This window comes from Coregonus lavaretus (assembly GCF_964263955.1).
Source record: "Coregonus lavaretus genome assembly, chromosome: 29".
Lineage (NCBI taxonomy): Eukaryota > Metazoa > Chordata > Actinopteri > Salmoniformes > Salmonidae > Coregonus > Coregonus lavaretus.
The window spans coordinates 13,466,803-13,486,610 of NC_140016.1; the positions used below are offsets into that span (position 1 = coordinate 13,466,803).

General features: G+C 41.9%; 1 protein-coding gene across 1 annotated transcript in view; it reads left to right on the plus strand.

The window, feature by feature from the left end:
• Positions 1-19,808, plus strand: part of LOC311105026 (AF4/FMR2 family member 2-like) — a gene marked incomplete at both ends in the record, with an annotated part of 221,560 nt that overhangs the window by 100,394 nt on the left and 101,358 nt on the right. The window contains one exon of the mRNA XM_084147006.1: positions 17,437-17,474. Coding sequence (XP_084003132.1) covers positions 17,437-17,474 — 38 coding nt within the window. The remainder of the gene's footprint in view (positions 1-17,436; positions 17,475-19,808) is intronic.

Below are 19,808 nucleotides of genomic sequence, written 5' to 3' on the forward strand. Positions count from 1 at the left end.
AGAAGAAAGAGAGAGACAGAGAGAGAGAGAGAGAGAGAGAGAGAGGAGAGAGAGAGAGAGAGACACACAGAGAGAGAGAGAGACACACACAGAGAGAGACACACACAGAGAGAGAGAGAGACATACACAGAGAGAGAGAGAGACAGAGAGAGAGAGAGAGAGAGAGAGAGAGAGACACACACAGAGAGAGACAGAGACACACAGAGAGAGACAGAGACACACAGAGAGAGAGAGAGACACACAGAGAGAGAGAGAGACACAGAGAGAGAGACAGAGACACGCACACACAGAGAGACAGAGACACACAGAGAGAGAGAGAGACACACACAGAGAGAGAGAGAGACACACAGAGAGAGAGAGACACACAGAGAGCGACAGACACACAGAGAGCGACAAAGACACACAGAGAGCGACAGAGACACACAGAGAGCGACAGAGACACACAGAGAGCGACAGAGACACACAGAGAGCGACAGAGACACACAGAGAGTGACAGAGACACACAGAGAGAGACAGAGACACACAGAGAGAGACAGAGACACACAGAGAGAGACAGAAAAACACACAGAGAGAGACGCACACAGAGAGAGACACACAGAGAGAGACAGAGACACACAGAGAGAGACGCACACAGAGAGAGACACACAGAGAGAGACAGAGACACACACGGAGAGAGACGCACACAGAGAGAGACACACACAGAGAGAGACGCACACAAAGAGAGACAGAGACACACCGAAAGAGACACACAGAGAGATGCAGACACACGGAGAGAGACGCACAGAAAGAGAGACGCACACACAGAGAGAGACACACAGAGAGAGAGACACACACAGAGAGAGACGCACATAGAGAGACACACAGAGAGACACACAGACAGATGAAGGTGAGTGAAGAGGACTGTTCATCTGATATCTACAATCCTGGATCATCAAATGCTGATCTAAAACAAACCTTTATACCTTCTCATTTAGAGTGATCTCACAACAGCGCTAATGCCTCTCAATCACACCGCCACAGGTTGAAAACAAGTTGGGGGTATACATCACTGTCTGTTGGAATGATGTGGTGTTCTTTATAGCTGCAGGCAATGAGCCAGTAAAGTCAATAGCAGTGCATCACTCTCTTTGTCTTTTAAATATTGTTGAATTCCTTTTAAAAAATCATGATAATCTTGCTTTGAGCTGTGTTGCATTCCTCTTGGTGATACAGAGAAGCACTTGATCATGTCTGGCCTTTTTAGACTAATTTGATCATCACCAGCACAGCTCCTCCATCCCTCCTTTTTTCCTTAGCGATAACCACCCCCTGAGTTTCCCTCACAAGTACTCGCACACACACACACACAACCCCTGAAATGAATGCCCAAAGCCGCCTCATAAGCATGAAAAAAGCCCCAGCAGCCATTTAAACAGTTTGCCAGAGTACAAACTAGCAGCCATGCCCCCAGCTGCATTGCCTAGCAACCCAGGAATGGGGAAGAAGGATGGAAGCTGCCCAAATCCCTGTGGAGAGGGAAACAGCAGTAAGAGAGCAGTTGACAGATGATCTGACTTGTTTCATCTGATATACTGTGAAAATCACTGGCTGCTTTCATCAATGATAAATGGACTGTACACCGATCAATGGTCACAGCAATAAACCTAGCCTTGCCAGTGTGTTGCTGTGGGCCTGTCTGTGTCTTGATGGTAGCCTGGACAGATTGTGGCTGTGTTCCTGTCTGTGTCTTGGTGGTAGCCTGGACAGGTTGTGGCTGTGGGCCTGTCTGTGTCTTGGTGGTAGCCTGGACAGGTTGTGGCTGTGGGCCTGTCTGTGTCTTGGTGGTAGCCTGGACAGGTTGTGGCTGTGGGCCTGTCTGTGTCTTGGTGGTAGCCTGGACAGGTTGTGGCTGTGGGCCTGTCTGTGTCTTGGTGGTAGCCTGGACAGGTTGTGGCTGTGGGCCTGTCTGTGTCTTGGTGGTAGCCTGGACAGGTTGTGGCTGTGGGCCTGTCTGTGTCTTGGTGGTAGCCTGGACAGGTTGTGGCTGTGTTCCTGTCTGTGTCTTGGTGGTAGCCTGGACAGGTTGTGGCTGTGGGCCTGTCTGTGTCTTGATGGTAGCCTGGACAGGTTGTGGTGGTGGTGGCCAATAGCTTTACTACTCTGTGCCAAGGGGTTTTATTTGTATACCTTGCTCAAGCACTCTTTAACTAGTCACTAATCAGCATGTTGTGGGCTACATCACAGTGTGGGCTATATCATATTTTCAGGACTACAGAAGTACAGTAGCAGTGACACTCCTCTCCATGTGCACCCTTCATTCTGCATGTGCAATTGATTTCCACTGAACTGTCATCAGAGAGGAAACACTTTAATGTTCATTTGTTTGTTACAATGTGTTGTTGTTCTTGTATAGGGAATACATGGGGGAAAGGGGAGGGGGGAAACAAATCCTTATAGTATTAAATGACTGTCACCTGTCTGTACTTCCAATCAGTGTCAGGTATCAGTGATGTAGTTTTAAATCAAAGACTATCAAAATCTATAGCTTAGTGGAAAGACATTGGAACAGGTATTACATCTACAGTAAACGTAGAAATGCTGATTCGATGCAAAACCTCTATCTAACAGGTCTCTAAAACCCTCTCTTCTTCTCTAGTAGGTCTCTAAAACCCTCTCTGATACAGTAATAGGTCTCTAAAACCCTCTCTGCTACTGTAGCATGTCTATAAAACACTCTCTGCTGCTGTAGTATGTCTCTAAAACCCTCTCTGCTACTCTAGTAGATCTCTAAAACCCTCTCTGCTTCTCTAGTAGGTCTCTAAAAACCCTATCTGCTACTCTTCTAGGTTTCTAAAACCCTCTCTGCTACTGTAGTAGGTCTCTAAACCCCTATTTTCTACTGAAGTGGGTCTCTAAAACATTATCTGTTACTCTAGTAGGTCTCTAAAACCCTCTCTGCTACTGTAGTAGGTCCCTGCTACTGTAACAGGTCTCCAAATCCATTTATGCTACTGTAGTAGGTCACTAAAACCTTCTCTGCTACTCTAATATGTCTCTAAAATCATATCTGCTTCTCTAGTAGGTCTCTAAAACCCTATCTCCTACTCTTGTATGTTTATAAAACCCTCTCTGCTACTGTAGAATGTCTCTTAAACCCTATATGCTGCTGTAGTAGGTCTCTAAACCCCTCTTTGCTGCTGTAGTGGGTCATAAAACCATCTCTTCTACCTTAGTAGGTCTCTAAAACCCTCTCTCCTACTGTAGTAGGTCTCTAAAGCCCTCTCTGTCCTCTAGTAGGTCTATGAAACCCACTCTGCTATTGTAGTAGGTCTCTAAAACCTTCTCTGCTACTATATTAGGTCTCTAAACCCCTCTTTGCTACTGTAGTAGGTATCTAAAACCCTCTCTGCTACTTTAGTAGGTCTCTAAAACCCTCTCTGCTACTGTAGTAGGTCTATAAAACCCTCTATGCTATTCTAGTAGGTCATTAAAACCCTCTCTGCTGCTGTATTAGGTCTCTAAAACCCTCTTGCGACTCTGGTAGGTCTCTAAAATCCTCTCTGCTACACTAGTTCGTCATTAAAACCCTCTCTGCTACGTTACTATGTCTCTAAAACCCCCTCTGCTACTGTGGTATGTCTCTAAAACCCTCTCTACTACTGTAGTATGTCTCTAAAACCCCCTCTGCTACTGTGGTATGTCTCTAAAACCCTCTATGTTACTCTAGTAGGTCTCTAAAACCCTCTCTGATACAGTAATAGGTCTCTAAAACCCTCTCTGCTACTGTAGCATGTCTATAAAACGCTCTCTGCTGCTGTAGTATGTCTCTAAAACTCTCTCTGCTACTCTAGTAGATCTCTAAAACCCTCTCTGCTTCTCTAGTAGGTCTCTAAAACCCTATCTGCTACTCTTCTAGGTTTCTAAAACCCTCTCTGCTACTGTAGTAGGTCTCTAAACCCCTCATTTCTACTGAAGTGGGTCTCTAAAACCCTCTCTTCTACTGTAGAAGTTCTCTATAACCCTCTCTGCTACTCTTGTAGGTCTCTAAAACCCTCTGTGATAATGTAGAAGGTATCTAAAACACTATTTCTACTGGTGTAGGTCTCTAAAACCCCAACTGCTACTGTAGTAGGTCTCTAAAACATTATCTGTTACTCTAGTAGGTCTCTAAAACCCTCTCTCCTACTGTAGTAAGTCCCTTCTACTGTAGCAAGTCTCCAAATCCCTTTCTGCTACTTTAGTAGGTCACTAAAACACTCTCTGCTACTGTAGAAGGTCTCTAAAACCCTATATGCTGATGTAGTAGGTCTCTAAACCCCTCTTTGCTGCTGTAGTGAGTCTTAAAACCATCTCTGCTACTCTAGTAGGTCTCTGAAACCCACTCTGCTACTGTAGTAGGTCTCTAAAACCCTCTCTGCTACTGTAGCATGTCTATAAAACGCTCTCTGCTACTGTAGTATGTCTCTAAAACCCTCTCTGCTACTCTAGTAGATCTCTAAAACCCTCTCTGCTTCTCTAGTAGGTCTCTAAAACCCTATCTGCTACTCTTCTAGGTTTCTAAAACCCTCTCTGCTACTGTAGTAGGTCTCTAAACCCCTCATTTCTACTGAAGTGGGTCTCTAAAACCCTCTCTTCTACTGTAGAAGTTCTCTATAACCCTCTCTGCTACTCTTGTAGGTCTCTAAAACCCTCTGTGATAATGTAGAAGGTATCTAAAACACTATTTCTACTGGTGTAGGTCTCTAAAACCCCAACTGCTACTGTAGTAGGTCTCTAAAACATTATCTGTTACTCTAGTAGGTCTCTAAAACCCTCTCTCCTACTGTAGTAAGTCCCTTCTACTGTAGCAAGTCTCCAAATCCCTTTCTGCTACTGTAGTAGGTCACTAAAACACTCTCTACTACTGTAGAAGGTCTCTAAAACCCTATATGCTGATGTAGTAGGTCTCTAAACCCCTCTTTGCTGCTGTAGTGAGTCTTAAAACCATCTCTGCTACTCTAGTAGGTCTCTGAAACCCACTCTGCTACTGTAGTAGGTCTCGAAAACCTTCTCTTCTACTATATTAGGTCTCTAAACCCCTCTTTGCTACTGTAGTGGGTCTCTCAATCCCTCTCTGCTACTTTAGTAGGTCTCCAAAACCCTCTCTGCTACTGTAGTAGGTCTCTAAAACCCTCTATGCTATTCTAGTAGGTCATTAAAACCCTCTCTTCTACTGTAGTAGGTCTCTAAAACCATCTCTGCTACTGTAGTAAGTCCCTTCTACTGTAGTAGGTTTCTTAAACCCTCTCTGCTGCTGTATTAGGTCTCTAAAACCCTCTTGCGAGTCTAGTAGGTCTCTAAAATCCTCTCTGCTACTCTAGTTCGTAATTAAAACCCTCTCTGCTACGTTAGTATATGTCTCTAAAAACCCCTCTGCTACTGTGGTATGTCTCGAAAACCCTCTATGTTACTCTAGTAGGTCTCTAAAACCCTCTCTGATACAGTAATAGGTCTCTAAAACCCTCTCTGCTACTGTTGCATGTCTATAAAACGCTCTCTGCTGCTGTAGTATGTCTCTAAATCCCTCTCTGCTACTCTAGTAGATCTCTAAAACCCTCTCTGCTTCTCTAGTAGGTCTCTAAAACCCTATATTTTACTCTTCTAGGTTTCTAAAACACTCTCTGCTACTGTAGTAGGTCTCTAAACCCCTCTTTTCTACTGAAGTGGGTCTCTAAAACCCTCTCTGCTACTGTAGTAGGTCTCTAAAACCCTCTATGCTATTCTTGTAGGTCATTAAAACCCTCTCTGCTGCTGTATTAGGTCTCTAAAACCCTCTTGTGAATCTAGTAGGTCTCTAAAATCCTCTCTGCTACTCTAGTTCGTCATTAAACCCCTCTGCTACGTTAGTATGTCTCTAAAACCCCCTCTGCTACTGTGGTATGTCTCTAAAACCCTCTATGTTACTCTAGTAGGTCTCTGAAACCCCCTCTGATACAGTAATAGGTCTCTAAAACCCTCTCTGCTGCTGTAGTATGTCTCTAAAACCCTCTCTGCTACTCTAGTAGATCTCTAAAACCCTCTCTGCCTCTTTAGTAGGTCTCTAAAACCCTATCTGCTACTCTTCTAGGTTTCTAAAATCATCTCTGCTACTGTAGTAGGTCTCTAAACCACTATTTTCTACTGAAGTGGGTCTCTAAAACCCTCTCTACTACTGTAGAAGTTCTCTATAACCCTCTCTGCTACTCTTGTAGGTCTCTAAAACCCTCTCTGCTACTCTAGTAGCTCTCTAAAACCCTCTCTGGTAATCTAGTAGCTTTCTATAACCCTCTCTGCTACTCTTGTAGGTCTCTAAAACCCTCTCTGCTACTCTAGTAGCTCTCTAAAACCCTCTCTGGTAATCTAGTAGCTTTCTAAAACCCTCTCTGCTACTCTAGTAGGTCTCTAAAACCCTCTCTGCTAATCTAGTAGGTCTCTAAAACCTTCTCTGCTACTGTATTAGGTCTCTAGAAAATTACCTTCTACTGTAGTAGGTCTCTAAAACCCTCTCTCCTACTCTAGCAATTCTCTACAACCCTCGTTGGTAATCTAGTAGCTCTCTAAAACCCTCTCTGCTACTCTAGTAGGTCTCTAAAACCATCTCTGCTACTCTAATAGGTCTCTAAAACCCTCTCTGCTACTGTGGTAGGTCTCTAAATCCCTCTCTGCTACTGTATTAGGTCTATAAAATGTTGTATGCTACTGTAGTAGGTCTCTAAAACCCTCTCTACTACTCTAGTAGGTCTCTAAAACCCTCTCTACTACTCTAGTAGGTCTCTAAAACCCTCTCTGCTAATGTAGTAGGTCCCTTCTACTGTAGTAGGTATCTAAAACCCTCTTTGTTAATCTAGTAGATCTCTAAAACCCTATCTGCTAATCTAGTAGGTCTCTAAAACCCTCTCTGCTATTATAGTATGTCTCTAATGCCCTTTTTGTTACTCTAGTATGTCTCTGAAACCTTCTCTGCTACTGTAGTAAGTCTCTAAAACCCTCTCTGCTACTCTAGTAGTTCTCTTAAACCCTCTCTGCTACTAAAGTAGTTCTCTTAAACCCTCTCTGCTACACTAGTAGCTCTCTAAAACCTCTCTGGTAATCTAGTAGCTGTCTAAAACCTTCTCTGCTACTGTAGTAGGTCTCTAAAACCTTCTCTGCTACTGCAATAGGTCTCTAAAACCTTCTGTGATACTGTAGTAGCTCTCTAAAACCCTCTCTGCTACTTTAGTAGGTCTCTAAAACCACTTTTTTACTATAGTAGGTCTCTAAAACCCTTTCTGCTAATGTAGAAGGTCTATAAAACCTTCTCCTCTACTGTATTATGTCTTTAAAACCCTTTGCTACTGTAGTAGGTCTCTAAAAATATCGCTGCTACTGTCGTAGGACTCTAATACCCCCTCTGCTACCGAGATAGGTCTCTAAAACCCTCTCTGCAACTCTAGTTTGTCTCTAAAATCCTCTCTGCTACTTTAGAAGGTCCCAGCTTCTGTAGTAGGTCTCTAAAACAATTTATTCTACTGTAGTAGATCTCTAGAACCCTCTCTGCTAATCTAGTAGGTCTCTAAAACCCTCTCTGCTATTTTAGTAGGTCTCTAAAGCCCTGTCTGTTACTCTAGTAGGTCTCTGAAACCATATCTGCTGCTCAAGTAGGTCTCTAAAACTTTCTCTGCTACTGTATTAGCTCTCTAAAACCAATGTTTTACTCTAGTAGGTCTCTAAAACCCATTCTGATGCTGTAGTAGCTCTATAAAACCTTCGCTGCTACTGTATTATGTCTATAAAACCCTTCTGCTACTGTAGTCGGTCTCTAAATATATCTCTGCTACTGTAGTAGGTCTCTAAAACCCTCTCTGCTACGGTAGAAGGTCTCAAACACCCTATCTGCTACTGTAGTAGGTCTCTAAAACCCTCTCTGCTGCTCTAATAGGTCTCTAACACCCTCTCAGCTACACTAGTAGGTCTCTAAAACTCTCTCTGCTACTGTAGTAGGTATATAATACACTCTCTGATACTGTAGTAGGTCTCTAAAACCCTCATTGCCACTGTAGTAGATCTCTAAATCCCTCTCTGCTACTCTAGTAGTTCTCTAACACCCTCTCTGCTACTCTAGTAGTTCTCTTAAACCCTCTCTGCTACTCTAGTAGTTCTCTTAAACCCTCTCTGCTACTCTAGTAGCTCTCTAAAACCCTCTCTGGTAATCTAGTAGCTTTCTAAAACCCTCTCTGCTATTCTAGTAGGTCTCTAATACCCTCTCTGCTTCTGTAGTAGATCATTAAAACCCTCTCTGCTACTCTAGTAGGTCTCTTAAACCCTCTTTGCTACACTAGTAGCTCTCTAAAACCCTCTCTGGTAATCTAGTAGCTGTCTAAAACCTTCTCTGCTACTGTAGTAGGTCTCTAAAACCTTCTCTGCTACTGCAATAGGTCTCTAAAACCTTCTGTGATACTGTAGTAGCTCTCTAAAACCCTCTCTGCTACTCTAGTAGATCTCTAAAACCCTCTCTGCTTCTCTAGTAGGTCTCTAAAACCCTATCTTTTACTCTTCTAGGTTTCTAAAACCCTCTCTGCTACTGTAGTAGGTCTCTAAACCCCTCTTTTCTACTGAAGTGGGTCTCTAAAACCCTCTCTGCTACTGTAGTAGGTCTCTAAAACCCTCTATGCTATTCTAGTAGGTCATTAAAACCCTCTCTACTGCTGTATTAGGTCTCTAAAACCCTCTTGTGAATCTAGTAGGTCTCTAAAATCCTCTCTGCTACTCTAGTTCGTCATTAAAACCCTCTCTGCTACGTTAGTATGTCTCTAAAACCCCCCCTGCTACTGTGGTATGTCTCTAAAACCCTCTATGTTACTCTAGTAGGTCTCTGAAACTCCCTCTGATACAGTAATAGGTCTCTAACACCCTCTCAGCTACACTAGTAGGTCTCTAAAACTCTCTCTGCTACTGTAGTAGATATATAATACACTCTCTGATACTGTAGTAGGTCTCTAAAACCCTCTGTGCTACTTAATTTGGTCTCTAAAACCCTCTCTGCTACTGTAGTAGATCTCTAAATCCCTCTCTGCTACTCTAGTAGTTCTCTAACACCCTCTCTGCTACTCTAGTAGGTCTCTAAAACCCTCTCTTCTACTGTAGTAGGTCTTTAATACCATCTCTGCTACTCTAGTTGGTCTCTAAAACCCTCTATGCTAATATAGTAGGTCATTAAAACTCTCTCTACTACTCTAGTGGGTCTCTGAAACACTCTCTGCTACTGTATTAGGTCCTTAAAACATTCTCTGCTACTCTAGTAGTTCTCTTAAACCCTCTCTGCTATTCTAGTAGTTCTCTTAAACCCTCTCTGCTACTCTAGTAGCTCTCTAAAACCCTCTCTGGTAATCTAGTAGCTTTCTAAAACCCTCTCTGCTATTCTAGTAGGTCTCTAATACCCTCTCTGCTTCTGTAGTAGATCATTAAAACCCTCTCTGCTACTCTAGTAGGTCTCTTAAACCCTCTCTGCTACACTAGTAGCTCTCTAAAACACTCTCTGGTAATCTAGTAGCTGTCTAAAACCTTCTCTGCTACTGCAATAGGTCTCTAAAACCTTCTGTGATACTGTAGTAGCTCTCAAAAACCCTTTCTGCTGCTGTAGAAGGTCTATAAAACCTTTGCTTCTACTGTATTATGTCTTTAAAACCCTTTCCTCTACTGTAGTCGGTCTCTAAATATATCACTGCTACTGTATTAGGTCTCTAATACCCCCTCTGCTACCGAGATAGGTCTCTAAAACCCTCTCTACTATTATTGTAGGTCTCTAATACCCTCTCTGCTTCTGTAGTAGATCATTAAAACCCTTTCTTCTACTGTAGTCGGTCTCTAAATCCCTCATTGCTACTGTAGTAGGTCTCTAAAACTATATCTGCTACTGTAGTAGGTCTCTACAACCCTCTCTTCTACTGTGGTAGGTGTCTAAAACCCTCTCTGTTACTCTAGTAGGTCTCTGAAAACCCCCTACTACTGTAGTAGGTCTCTAAAACCTTCTCTGCTACTGTATTAGGTCTCTAAAACATTATCTTCTACTGTAGTAGGTCTCTAAAACCCTCTCTCCTAGTCTAGCAGTTCTCCACAACCCTCTCTGGTAATATAGTAGCTCTCTAAAACCCTCTCTGCTACTCTAGTAGGTCTCTAAAACCATCTCTGCTACTCTAGTAGGTCTCTAAAACCATCTCTGCTACTCTAATAAGTCTCTAAAACCCTCTCTTCTACTGTGGTAGGTCTCTAAAACCCTCTCTGTTACTCTAGTATGTCTCAAAAAAAAAACTATGCTACTGTATTAGGTATCTAAATCCCTCTCTGCAAATCTAGTAGGGGGTCTAAAACCATCTCTGCTACAGTAGTAGGTCCCTGCTACTTTGGTAGGTCTCTAAAATCCTCTATGCTACTGTAGTAGGTCTCTAAAACCCTCTCTGCTACTCTGGTAGTTCTCTAAAACCCTCTGTGGTAATCTAGTAGCTCTCTAAAACCCTCTCTGCTACTCTAGTAGCTCTCTAAAACCCTAAATGCTACTGTAGTTGGTCTCTAAAACCCTCTCTTCTACTGTAGTAGGTCTTTAATACCATCTCTGCTACTCTAGTTGGTCTCTAAAACCCTCTATGCTAATATAGTAGGTCATTAAAACTCTCTCTGCTAATCTAGTGGGTCTCTGAAACACTCTCTGCTACTGTATTAGGTCCTTAAAACATTATCTGCTACTCTAGTAGTTCTCTTAAACCCTCTTGGCTACTCTACTAGCTCTCTAAAACCCTCTCTGGTAATCTAGTAGCTTTCTAAAACCCTCTCTGCTATTCTAGTAGGTCTCTAATACCCTCTCTGCTTCTGTAGTAGATCATTAAAACCCTCTCTGCTACTCTAGTAGGTCTCTTAAACCCTCTCTGCTACACTAGTAGCTCTCTAAAACACTCTCTGGTAATCTAGTAGCTGTCTAAAACCTTCTCTGCTACTGCAATAGGTCTCTAAAACCTTCTGTGATACTGTAGTAGCTCTCAAAAACCCTTTCTGCTGCTGTAGAAGGTCTATAAAACCTTTGCTTCTACTGTATTATGTCTTTAAAACCCTTTCTTCTACTGTAGTCGGTCTCTAAATATATCACTGCTACTGTATTAGGTCTCTAATACCCCCTCTGCTACCGAGATAGGTCTCTAAAACCCTCTCTACTATTATTGTAGGTATCTAATACCCTCTCTGCTTCTGTAGTAGATCATTAAAACCCTTTCTTCTACTGTAGTCGGTCTCTAAATCCCTCATTGCTACTGTAGTAGGTCTCTAAAACTATATCTGCTACTGTAGTAGGTCTCTACAACCCTCTCTTCTACTGTGGTAGGTGTCTAAAACCCTCTATGTTACTCTAGTAGGTCTCTGAAACCCCCCTACTACTGTAGTAGGTCTCTAAAACCTTCTCTGCTACTGTATTAGGTCTCTAAAACATTATCTTCTACTGTAGTAGGTCTCTAAAACCCTCTCTCCTAGTCTAGCAGTTCTCCACAACCCTCTCTGGTAATATAGTAGCTCTCTAAAACCCTCTCTGCTACTCTAGTAGGTCTCTAAAACCATCTCTGCTACTCTAGTAGGTCTCTAAAACCATCTCTGCTACTCTAATAAGTCTCTAAAACCCTCTCTTCTACTGTGGTAGGTCTCTAAAACCCTCTCTGTTACTCTAGTATGTCTCTAAAAAAAAACTATGCTACTGTATTAGGTATCTAAATCCCTCTCTGCAAATCTAGTAGGGGGTCTAAAACCATCTCTGCTACAGTAGTAGGTCCCTGCTACTTTGGTAGGTCTCTAAAATCCTCTATGCTACTGTAGTAGGTCTCTAAAACCCTCTCTGCTACTCTGGTAGTTCTCTAAAACCCTCTCTGGTAATCTAGTAGCTGTCTAAAACCTTCTCTGCTACTGTAGTAGGTCTCTAAAACCTTCTCTGCTACTGCAATAGGTCTCTAAAACCTTCTGTGATACTGTAGTAGCTCTCTAAAACCCTCTCTGCTACTTTAGTAGGTCTCTAGAACCACTTTTTTACTATAGTAGGTCTCTAAAACCATTTCTGCTGCTGTAGAAGATCTATAAAACCTTCGCTTCTACTGTATTATGTCTTTAAAACCCTTTCTTCTACTGTAGTCGGTCTCTAAATATATTGCTGCTACTGTAGTAGGTCTCTAATACCCCCTCTGCTACCGAGATAGGTCTCTAAAACCCTCTCTGCTATTCTAGTAGCTCTCTAATACCCTCTCTGCTTCTGTAGTAGATCATTAAAACCCTCTCTGCTACTCTAGTATGTCTCTTAAACCCTCGTTGTTACTCTAGTAGGTCTCTAAATCCCTCTCTGCTGCTTTAGTAGGTCTATAAAACCGTAGCTGCTACTGTAGTATGTCTTTAAAACCCTGTCTTCTACTGTAGTCGGTCTCTAAATCCCTCGCTGTTACTCTAGTAGCTCTCTAAAACCCTCTCTGCTACTCTAGTAGGTCTCTAAAACCCTCTTTGCTACTGTGGTAGGTCTCTAAAACCCTCTCTGTTACTCTAGTATGTCTCTAAAAAAAAACTATGCTACTGTATTAGGTATCTAAATCCCTCTCTGCAAATCTAGTAGGGGGTCTAAAACCATCTCTGCTACAGTAGTAGGTCCCTGCTACTTTGGTAGGTCTCTAAAATCCTCTATGCTACTGTAGTAGGTCTCTAAAACCCTCTCTGCTACTCTGGTAGTTCTCTAAAACCCTCTCTGGTAATCTAGTAGCTCTCTAAAACCCTCTCTGCTACTCTAGTAGCTCTCTAAAACCCTATATGCTACTGTAGTTGGTCTCTAAAACCCTCTCTTCTACTGTAGTAGGTCTTTAATACCATCTCTGCTACTCTAGTTGGTCTCTAAAACCCTCTATGCTAATATAGTAGGTCATTAAAACTCTCTCTGCTAATCTAGTGGGTCTCTGAAACCCTCTCTGCTACTGTATTAGGTCCTTAAAACATTATCTGCTACTCTAGTAGTTCTCTTAAACCCTCTTGGCTACTCTACTAGCTCTCTAAAACCCTCTCTGGTAATCTAGTAGCTTTCTAAAACCCTCTCTGCTATTCTAGTAGGTCTCTAATACCCTCTCTGGTAATCTAGTAGCTGTCTAAAACCTTCTCTTCTACTGTAGTAGGTCTCTAAAACCTTCTCTGCTACTGCAATAGGTCTCTAAAACCTTCTGTGATACTGTAGTTGGTCTCTAAAACCCTCTATGCTAATATAGTAGGTCATTAAAACTCTCTCTGCTAATCTAGTGGGTCTCTGAAACACTCTCTGCTACTGTATTAGGTCCTTAAAACATTATCTGCTACTCTAGTAGTTCTCTTAAACCCTCTTGGCTACTCTACTAGCTCTCTAAAACCCTCTCTGGTAATCTAGTAGCTTTCTAAAACCCTCTCTGCTATTCTAGTAGGTCTCTAATACCCTCTCTGCTTCTGTAGTAGATCATTAAAACCCTCTCTGCTACTCTAGTAGGTCTCTTAAACCCTCTCTGCTACACTAGTAGCTCTCTAAAACCCTCTCTGGTAATCTAGTAGCTGTCTAAAACCTTCTCCTCTACTGTAGTAGGTCTCTAAAACCTTCTCTGCTACTGCAATAGGTCTCTAAAACCTTCTGTGATACTGTAGTAGCTCTCTAAAACCCTCTCTGCTACTTTAGTAGGTCTCTAGAACCACTTTTTTACTATAGTAGGTCTCTAAAACCATTTCTGCTGCTGTAGAAGATCTATAAAACCTTCGCTTCTACTGTATTATGTCTTTAAAACCCTTTCTTCTACTGTAGTCGGTCTCTAAATATATTGCTGCTACTGTAGTAGGTCTCTAATACCCCCTCTGCTACCGAGATAGGTCTCTAAAACCCTCTCTGCTATTCTAGTAGCTCTCTAATACCCTCTCTGCTTCTGTAGTAGATCATTAAAACCCTCTCTGCTACTCTAGTATGTCTCTTAAACCCTCGTTGTTACTCTAGTAGGTCTCTAAATCCCTCTCTGCTGCTTTAGTAGGTCTATAAAACCGTAGCTGCTACTGTAGTATATCTTTAAAACCCTGTCTTCTACTGTAGTCGGTCTCTAAATCCCTCGCTGTTACTCTAGTAGCTCTCTAAAACCCTCTCTGCTACTCTAGTAGGTCTCTAAAACCCTCTTTGCTACTGTGGTAGGTCTCTAAAACCCTCTCTGTTACTCTAGTATGTCTCTAAAAAAAACCTCTCTGCTACTGTATTAGGTATCTAAATCCCTCTCTGCAAATCTAGTAGGGGTCTAAAACCATATATGCTACAGTAGTAGGTCCCTGCTACTTTGGTAGGTCTCTAAAATCCTCTATGCTACTGTAGTAGGTCTCTAAAACCCTCTCTGCTACTCTGGTAGTTCTCTAAAACCCTCTCTGGTAATCTAGTAACTCTCTAAAACCCTCTTTGCTACTGTAGTTGGTCTCTAAAACCCTCTCTGCTAATCTAGTAGGTCTGTAAACCCTTCTCTGCTACTGCAGTAGGTCTCTAAAGCCCTCTATGTTACTCTAGTAGGTCTCTGAAAACCTCTCAAATACTGTAGTAGGTCTCTAAAACATTATCTGCTACTCTGGTAGTTCTCTAAACCCTATATGCTACTGTAGTAGGTCTCTAAAACCTTCTCTGCTACTCTGGTAGTTCTCTAAAACCCTCTCTGGTAATCTAGTAGCTCTGTAAAACCCTCTCTGCTACTCTAGTAGGTCTCTAAAACCCTCTCTTCTACTGTATTAGGTCTCTAAAACATTATATTCTACTGTATTAGGTATCTAAATCCCTCTCTGCAAATCTAGTAGGGGTCTAAAACCATATATGCTACAGTAGTAGGTCCCTGCTACTCTGGTAGTTCTCTAAAACCCTCTATGCTACTGTAGTAGGTCTCTAAATCCCTCTCTGCTACTCTGGTAGTTCTCTAAAACCCTCTCTGGTAATCTAGTAGCTCTCTAAAACCCTCTCTGCTACTCTAGTAGGTCTCTAAAGCCCTATGTTACTCTAGTAGGTCTCTGAAAACCTCTCAAATACTGTAGTAGGTCTCTAAAACATTATCTGCTACTCTGGTAGCTCTATAAAACCCTCTCTGCTACTCTAGTAGGTCTCTAAAACCCTCTCTGCTACTCTGGTAGATCTCTAAAACCCTCTCTGGTAATCTAGTAGGTCTCTAAAACCCTATATGCTACTGTGGTAGGTCCCTGATACTGTAGTAGGTCTCTAAAACCCTCCCTTCTACTGTAGTAGGTTTCTAAATCCCTCTCTGCTACTCTGGTAGTTCTCTAAAACCCTATTTGGTAATCTAGTAGCTCTCTAAAACCCTCTCTGCTACTGTAGTAGGTCCCTGCTACTGTAGTAGGTCTCTATAACCCTCTCTGCTACTGTAGTTGGTCTCTAAAGCCCTCTATGTTACTCTAGTAGGTCTCTGAAAACCTCTCAAATACTGTATTAGGTCTCTAAAACATTTGATGCTACTGTAGTAGGTCTCTAAAACCCTCTCTGGTAATCTAGTAGCTCTCTAAAACCCTCTCTGCTACTCTAGTAGGTCTCTAAAATCCTCTCTGCTACTGTAGTAGGTCCCGGCTACTGTAGTTGGTCTCTAAAACCCTCTTTGCTACTGTAGTTGGTCTCTAAAGCCCTCTCTGTTACTCTAGTAGGTCTCTGAAAACCTCTCAAATACTGTATTAGGTCTCTAAAACATTATATGCTACTGTAGTAGGTCTCTAAATACCTCTCTGCTACTCTGGTAGTTCTCTAAAACCCTCTCTGGTAATCTAGTAGCTCTCTAAAACCCTCTCTGCTACTCTAGTAGGTCTCTAAAACCCTCTCTGCTACTCTAGTAGGTCCCTGCTACTGTAGTAGGTTTCTAAAACCCTCTCTGCTACTCTAGTAGTTCTCTAAAACCCTTTCTGGTGATATATTAGCTCTCTAAAACCTTATCTGCTAATCTTGTAGGTCTCTAAATCCCTATCTGTTACTGTAGTATGTCTCTCCTACTGTAGTTGGTCTCTAAACCTCTCTCTGCTACTGTAGTAGGTCTCTGAAAGCCTCTCTACTACTGTTGTAGGTCTCTAAAACTTTCTCTGCTAATGTATTAGTTCTCTAAAACCCTCTCTGCTACTCTGGTAGTTCTCTTAAACCCTCTCTGCTACTAAAGTAGTTCTCTAAAACCTTCTCTGCTACTCTAGTAGCTCCCTAAAACCCTATCTGGTAATCTAGTAGCTTTCTAAAACCCTCTCTGCTATTCTAGTAGGTCTCTAATACCCTCTCTGCTACTCTAGTAGCTCCCTAAAACCCTATCTGGTAATCTAGTAGCTTTCTAAAACCCCCTCTTCTACTCTAGTAGCTCTCTAAAACCCTCTCTGGTGATCTATTAGCTTTCTAAAACCCTCTCTGCTACTGTAGTAGGTCTTTAATAACCTCTCTGATACTCTATTGGGTCTCTAAAACCATCTTTGTTAGTCTAGTAGGTCTCTAAAACCCTCTCTGCTAATCTATTGGGTCTCTAAAACCCTCTCTGCTACTATAGTATGTGTCTAAAGCCCTCTTTGTTACTCTACTAGGTCTCTGAAACCCACTCTGCTACTGTGGTAGGTTCCTAAAACCTTCTCTGCTACTCTAGTAGCTCCTAAAACCCTCACTGCTACTTTAGTAGCTTTCTAAAACCCTCTCTGCTACTGTAGTAGGTCTCTAAAACCCTCTCTGCTACTCTAGTAGGTCTCTAACACCCTATTTGCTACTGTAGTAGGTCTCTAAAACCCTCTCTGCTACTCTAGTAGGTCTCAAAAACCCTCCCCGCAAATTGACTCTGTACCAGTAACCCATGTATATAGCCTCACTACTGTTATTTTAAATTTTACTACTGCTCTTTAATTATTTTTAATTTAAATGTTTTACCTATCAATTTTTTACTTAACACTTATTTTTTCTTAAAACTGAATTGTTGGTTAAGGGCTTATAAGTAAGCATTTCACTGTAAGGTATACACCTGTTGCATGTGGCAAATTACATTTGATTGGATTTAGTAGGTCTCTGTAACCCTTGCTGCTACTCTAGTAGGTCTCTAAAAACCCATCCTTAGAAATCACACAGTTGTTTTTTCCTCCAACCAGCATTGATCGAGTGGTGGACGCCTCACTGATCTCTTTAATTATTCACATTCCTCCATTCAAAGGGAAGGGGGGATGAACAGACGAAACAGACGATGAGGAAAGTGCATGTTTGAGTGCCTATCTTTAGTCATCATGATGAGGCTGATTTATTTCATCCTGGGCTGTGATTCATCCCTCCTGTTATCCTTCCTTAAGTTTTGGGCTATTTGTGCTGATCTCTCAGTGGTCCAGAGAGATGGGTATCACTATCCATCACATACTGCATGTTCTGTTCTGTACAGCAACTAACAGGACTGTGTTGTGTTACTGTGTTCACAGGCAGCTGAGAAGCCCAAGCCCAGAAGTACACCTCTCAGGTAAGTGGCAGATCATGTTGAACTGGCGGCTTTGTGTGGAAGTGTCTCTGTAATGCATTGTATTGGATTGTATTACATCCTGTTCTTTGCGTAAGGGGTTGCAAATGATCAGTTCTGCACACATATGTAATCAGTGACTGTTTATCACACCTTCAGATCATTGCTCTGTATAGTTTAATTACATGTATCTTTCTCCGGTGTGTTGTAATTGTAAAGAGACATGATTTAGAATGTGTGAAGATGAGGTTTGTCATCAGCATACTGAAATTACTACGCTGTAGAATTTAAAAGAAAGGGAGAAAAGAGGCTAAGTATAGAAATGTATAATTGCCTGCTGTATACACACACAACTACGAGGTGTGATCCTGTGGCTGTTCTTCATGAATAATAATTGTGTAGAAAAGTAGCACAGAGGATGTGCCAAATTTAAATACTGCTAGCATTTTATTTTATCGGTTTAGATATTATATGACCCGCAGGCCTGAAGCAGTTTTTCTCCCCTGTGTGGAGCAGAGCAGAGCTGAGCTGGTAGACACCATGGAGATGTATGGGTGTTCTATCATCTCTAATCATGGGAGTATTATGGCTGCTGTGTGAATGGGCTCATTAAGGAAGACAGCGTGAAACATGGCCTCCAGCTCTTTCTCAGAAAGTGACTCTGGGACTGGAGATGCTGCGAGCACTCCCCCGGCCATGCCGCTCCTGGAACACCACACACACACTCATGTGTGTGAAAACACACACGAACACACAGACAGCCGTGCATACTCACACACAGACACACACGCTCGCACACCTACGGTACCTTCAGAAATTATGCATACCTCTTAAATTATTCCACATTTTTTTTGTGTTACAACGTGATTTCAAAATGGATTAAATATCTTTTTTTCTCACCGATCTACACACAATACCCCATAGTGACAGTGAAAACATGTTTTTAGAAATGTTAGCATATTTATTGAAAATGAAATACAGAAACATCTACTTTACATAAGTATTCACACACCTGAATCAATACTTGTTAGAATCACCTTTGGCAGCAGTTACAGCTGTGAGTCTCTTAAGAGCTTTGCACACCTGGATTGTACAATATTTGCACATTATTCTTTTTTAATTCTTTCAGCTCTGTCAAGTTGGTTGTTGATCCTTGCTAGATAGCCATTTTCAAGTCTTGCCATAGATTTTCAAGCCGATTTAAGTCAAAACTGTAACTATGCGACTCAGGAACATTCAATGTTGTCTTGGTAAGCAACTCCAGTGTTTATTTGGCTTTGTGTTTTAGGTTATTGTCCTGCTGAAAGGTGAATTTATCTCCCAGTCTCTGTTGGAAAGCAGACTGAACCAGGTTTTCCTCTGAACCAGATTTTGCCTGTGCTTAGCTCCATTCCGTTTATTTTTCATCCTGAAAAACTCCCCAGTCCTTAACGATTACAAGCATACCCATAACATGATGCAGCCACCACCATGTTTGAAAATATGAAGACTGGTACTCAGTGATGTGTTGTGTTGGATTTGCCCCAAACATTTTTTTGCAGTTTTACTTTAGTGCCTTATTGCAAACAGGATGTATGTTTTGGAATATTTGTATTCTATACAGGTTACCTTCTTTTTACTCTGGCATTTAGGTTAGTATTGTGGACTATCTACAATGTTGTTGATCCATCCTCAGTTTTCTCCTATCACAGCCATTAAACTCTGTAACTGTTTTAAAGTTACCATTGGCCTCATGGTGAAATCCCTGAACGGTTTCCTTCCTCTCCAGCAACTGAGTTAGGAAGGACACCTATATCTTTGTAGTGACTGGGTGTATTGATACACCATCCAAAGTGGAATTAATAACTTCACCATGCTCAAAGGGATATTCAATGTCTGCTTTTTTTTTACCCATTTACCAATAGGTGCCCTTCTTTGCGAGGCATTGGAAAACCTCCCTGGTCTTTGTGGTTGAATCTGTGTTTGAAATGCACTGCTAAACTTAGGGACCTTACAGATAATTGTATGTGTAGGGTACAGAGATGAGGTGGTCATTCAAATATCATGTTAAATACTATTATTGCACACAGAGTGAGTCCATGCAAATTATTATGTGACTTGTTAAGCACATTTTTACTCCTGAACTTATTTAGGCTTACACACACACACACGCGCGCGTGCACATGCACACACACACACACACATATATATATACACACACACACATCCTTCTCCCACAAGCTACCTCACACAGCCTCCTACTAGTACCACACACAGCTCCCCCCCCATCCCAGCGACGCTCCCCATCCAAACTGACAGAGCTTGAGAGGATCTGCAGAGATGAATGGGATAAACTCC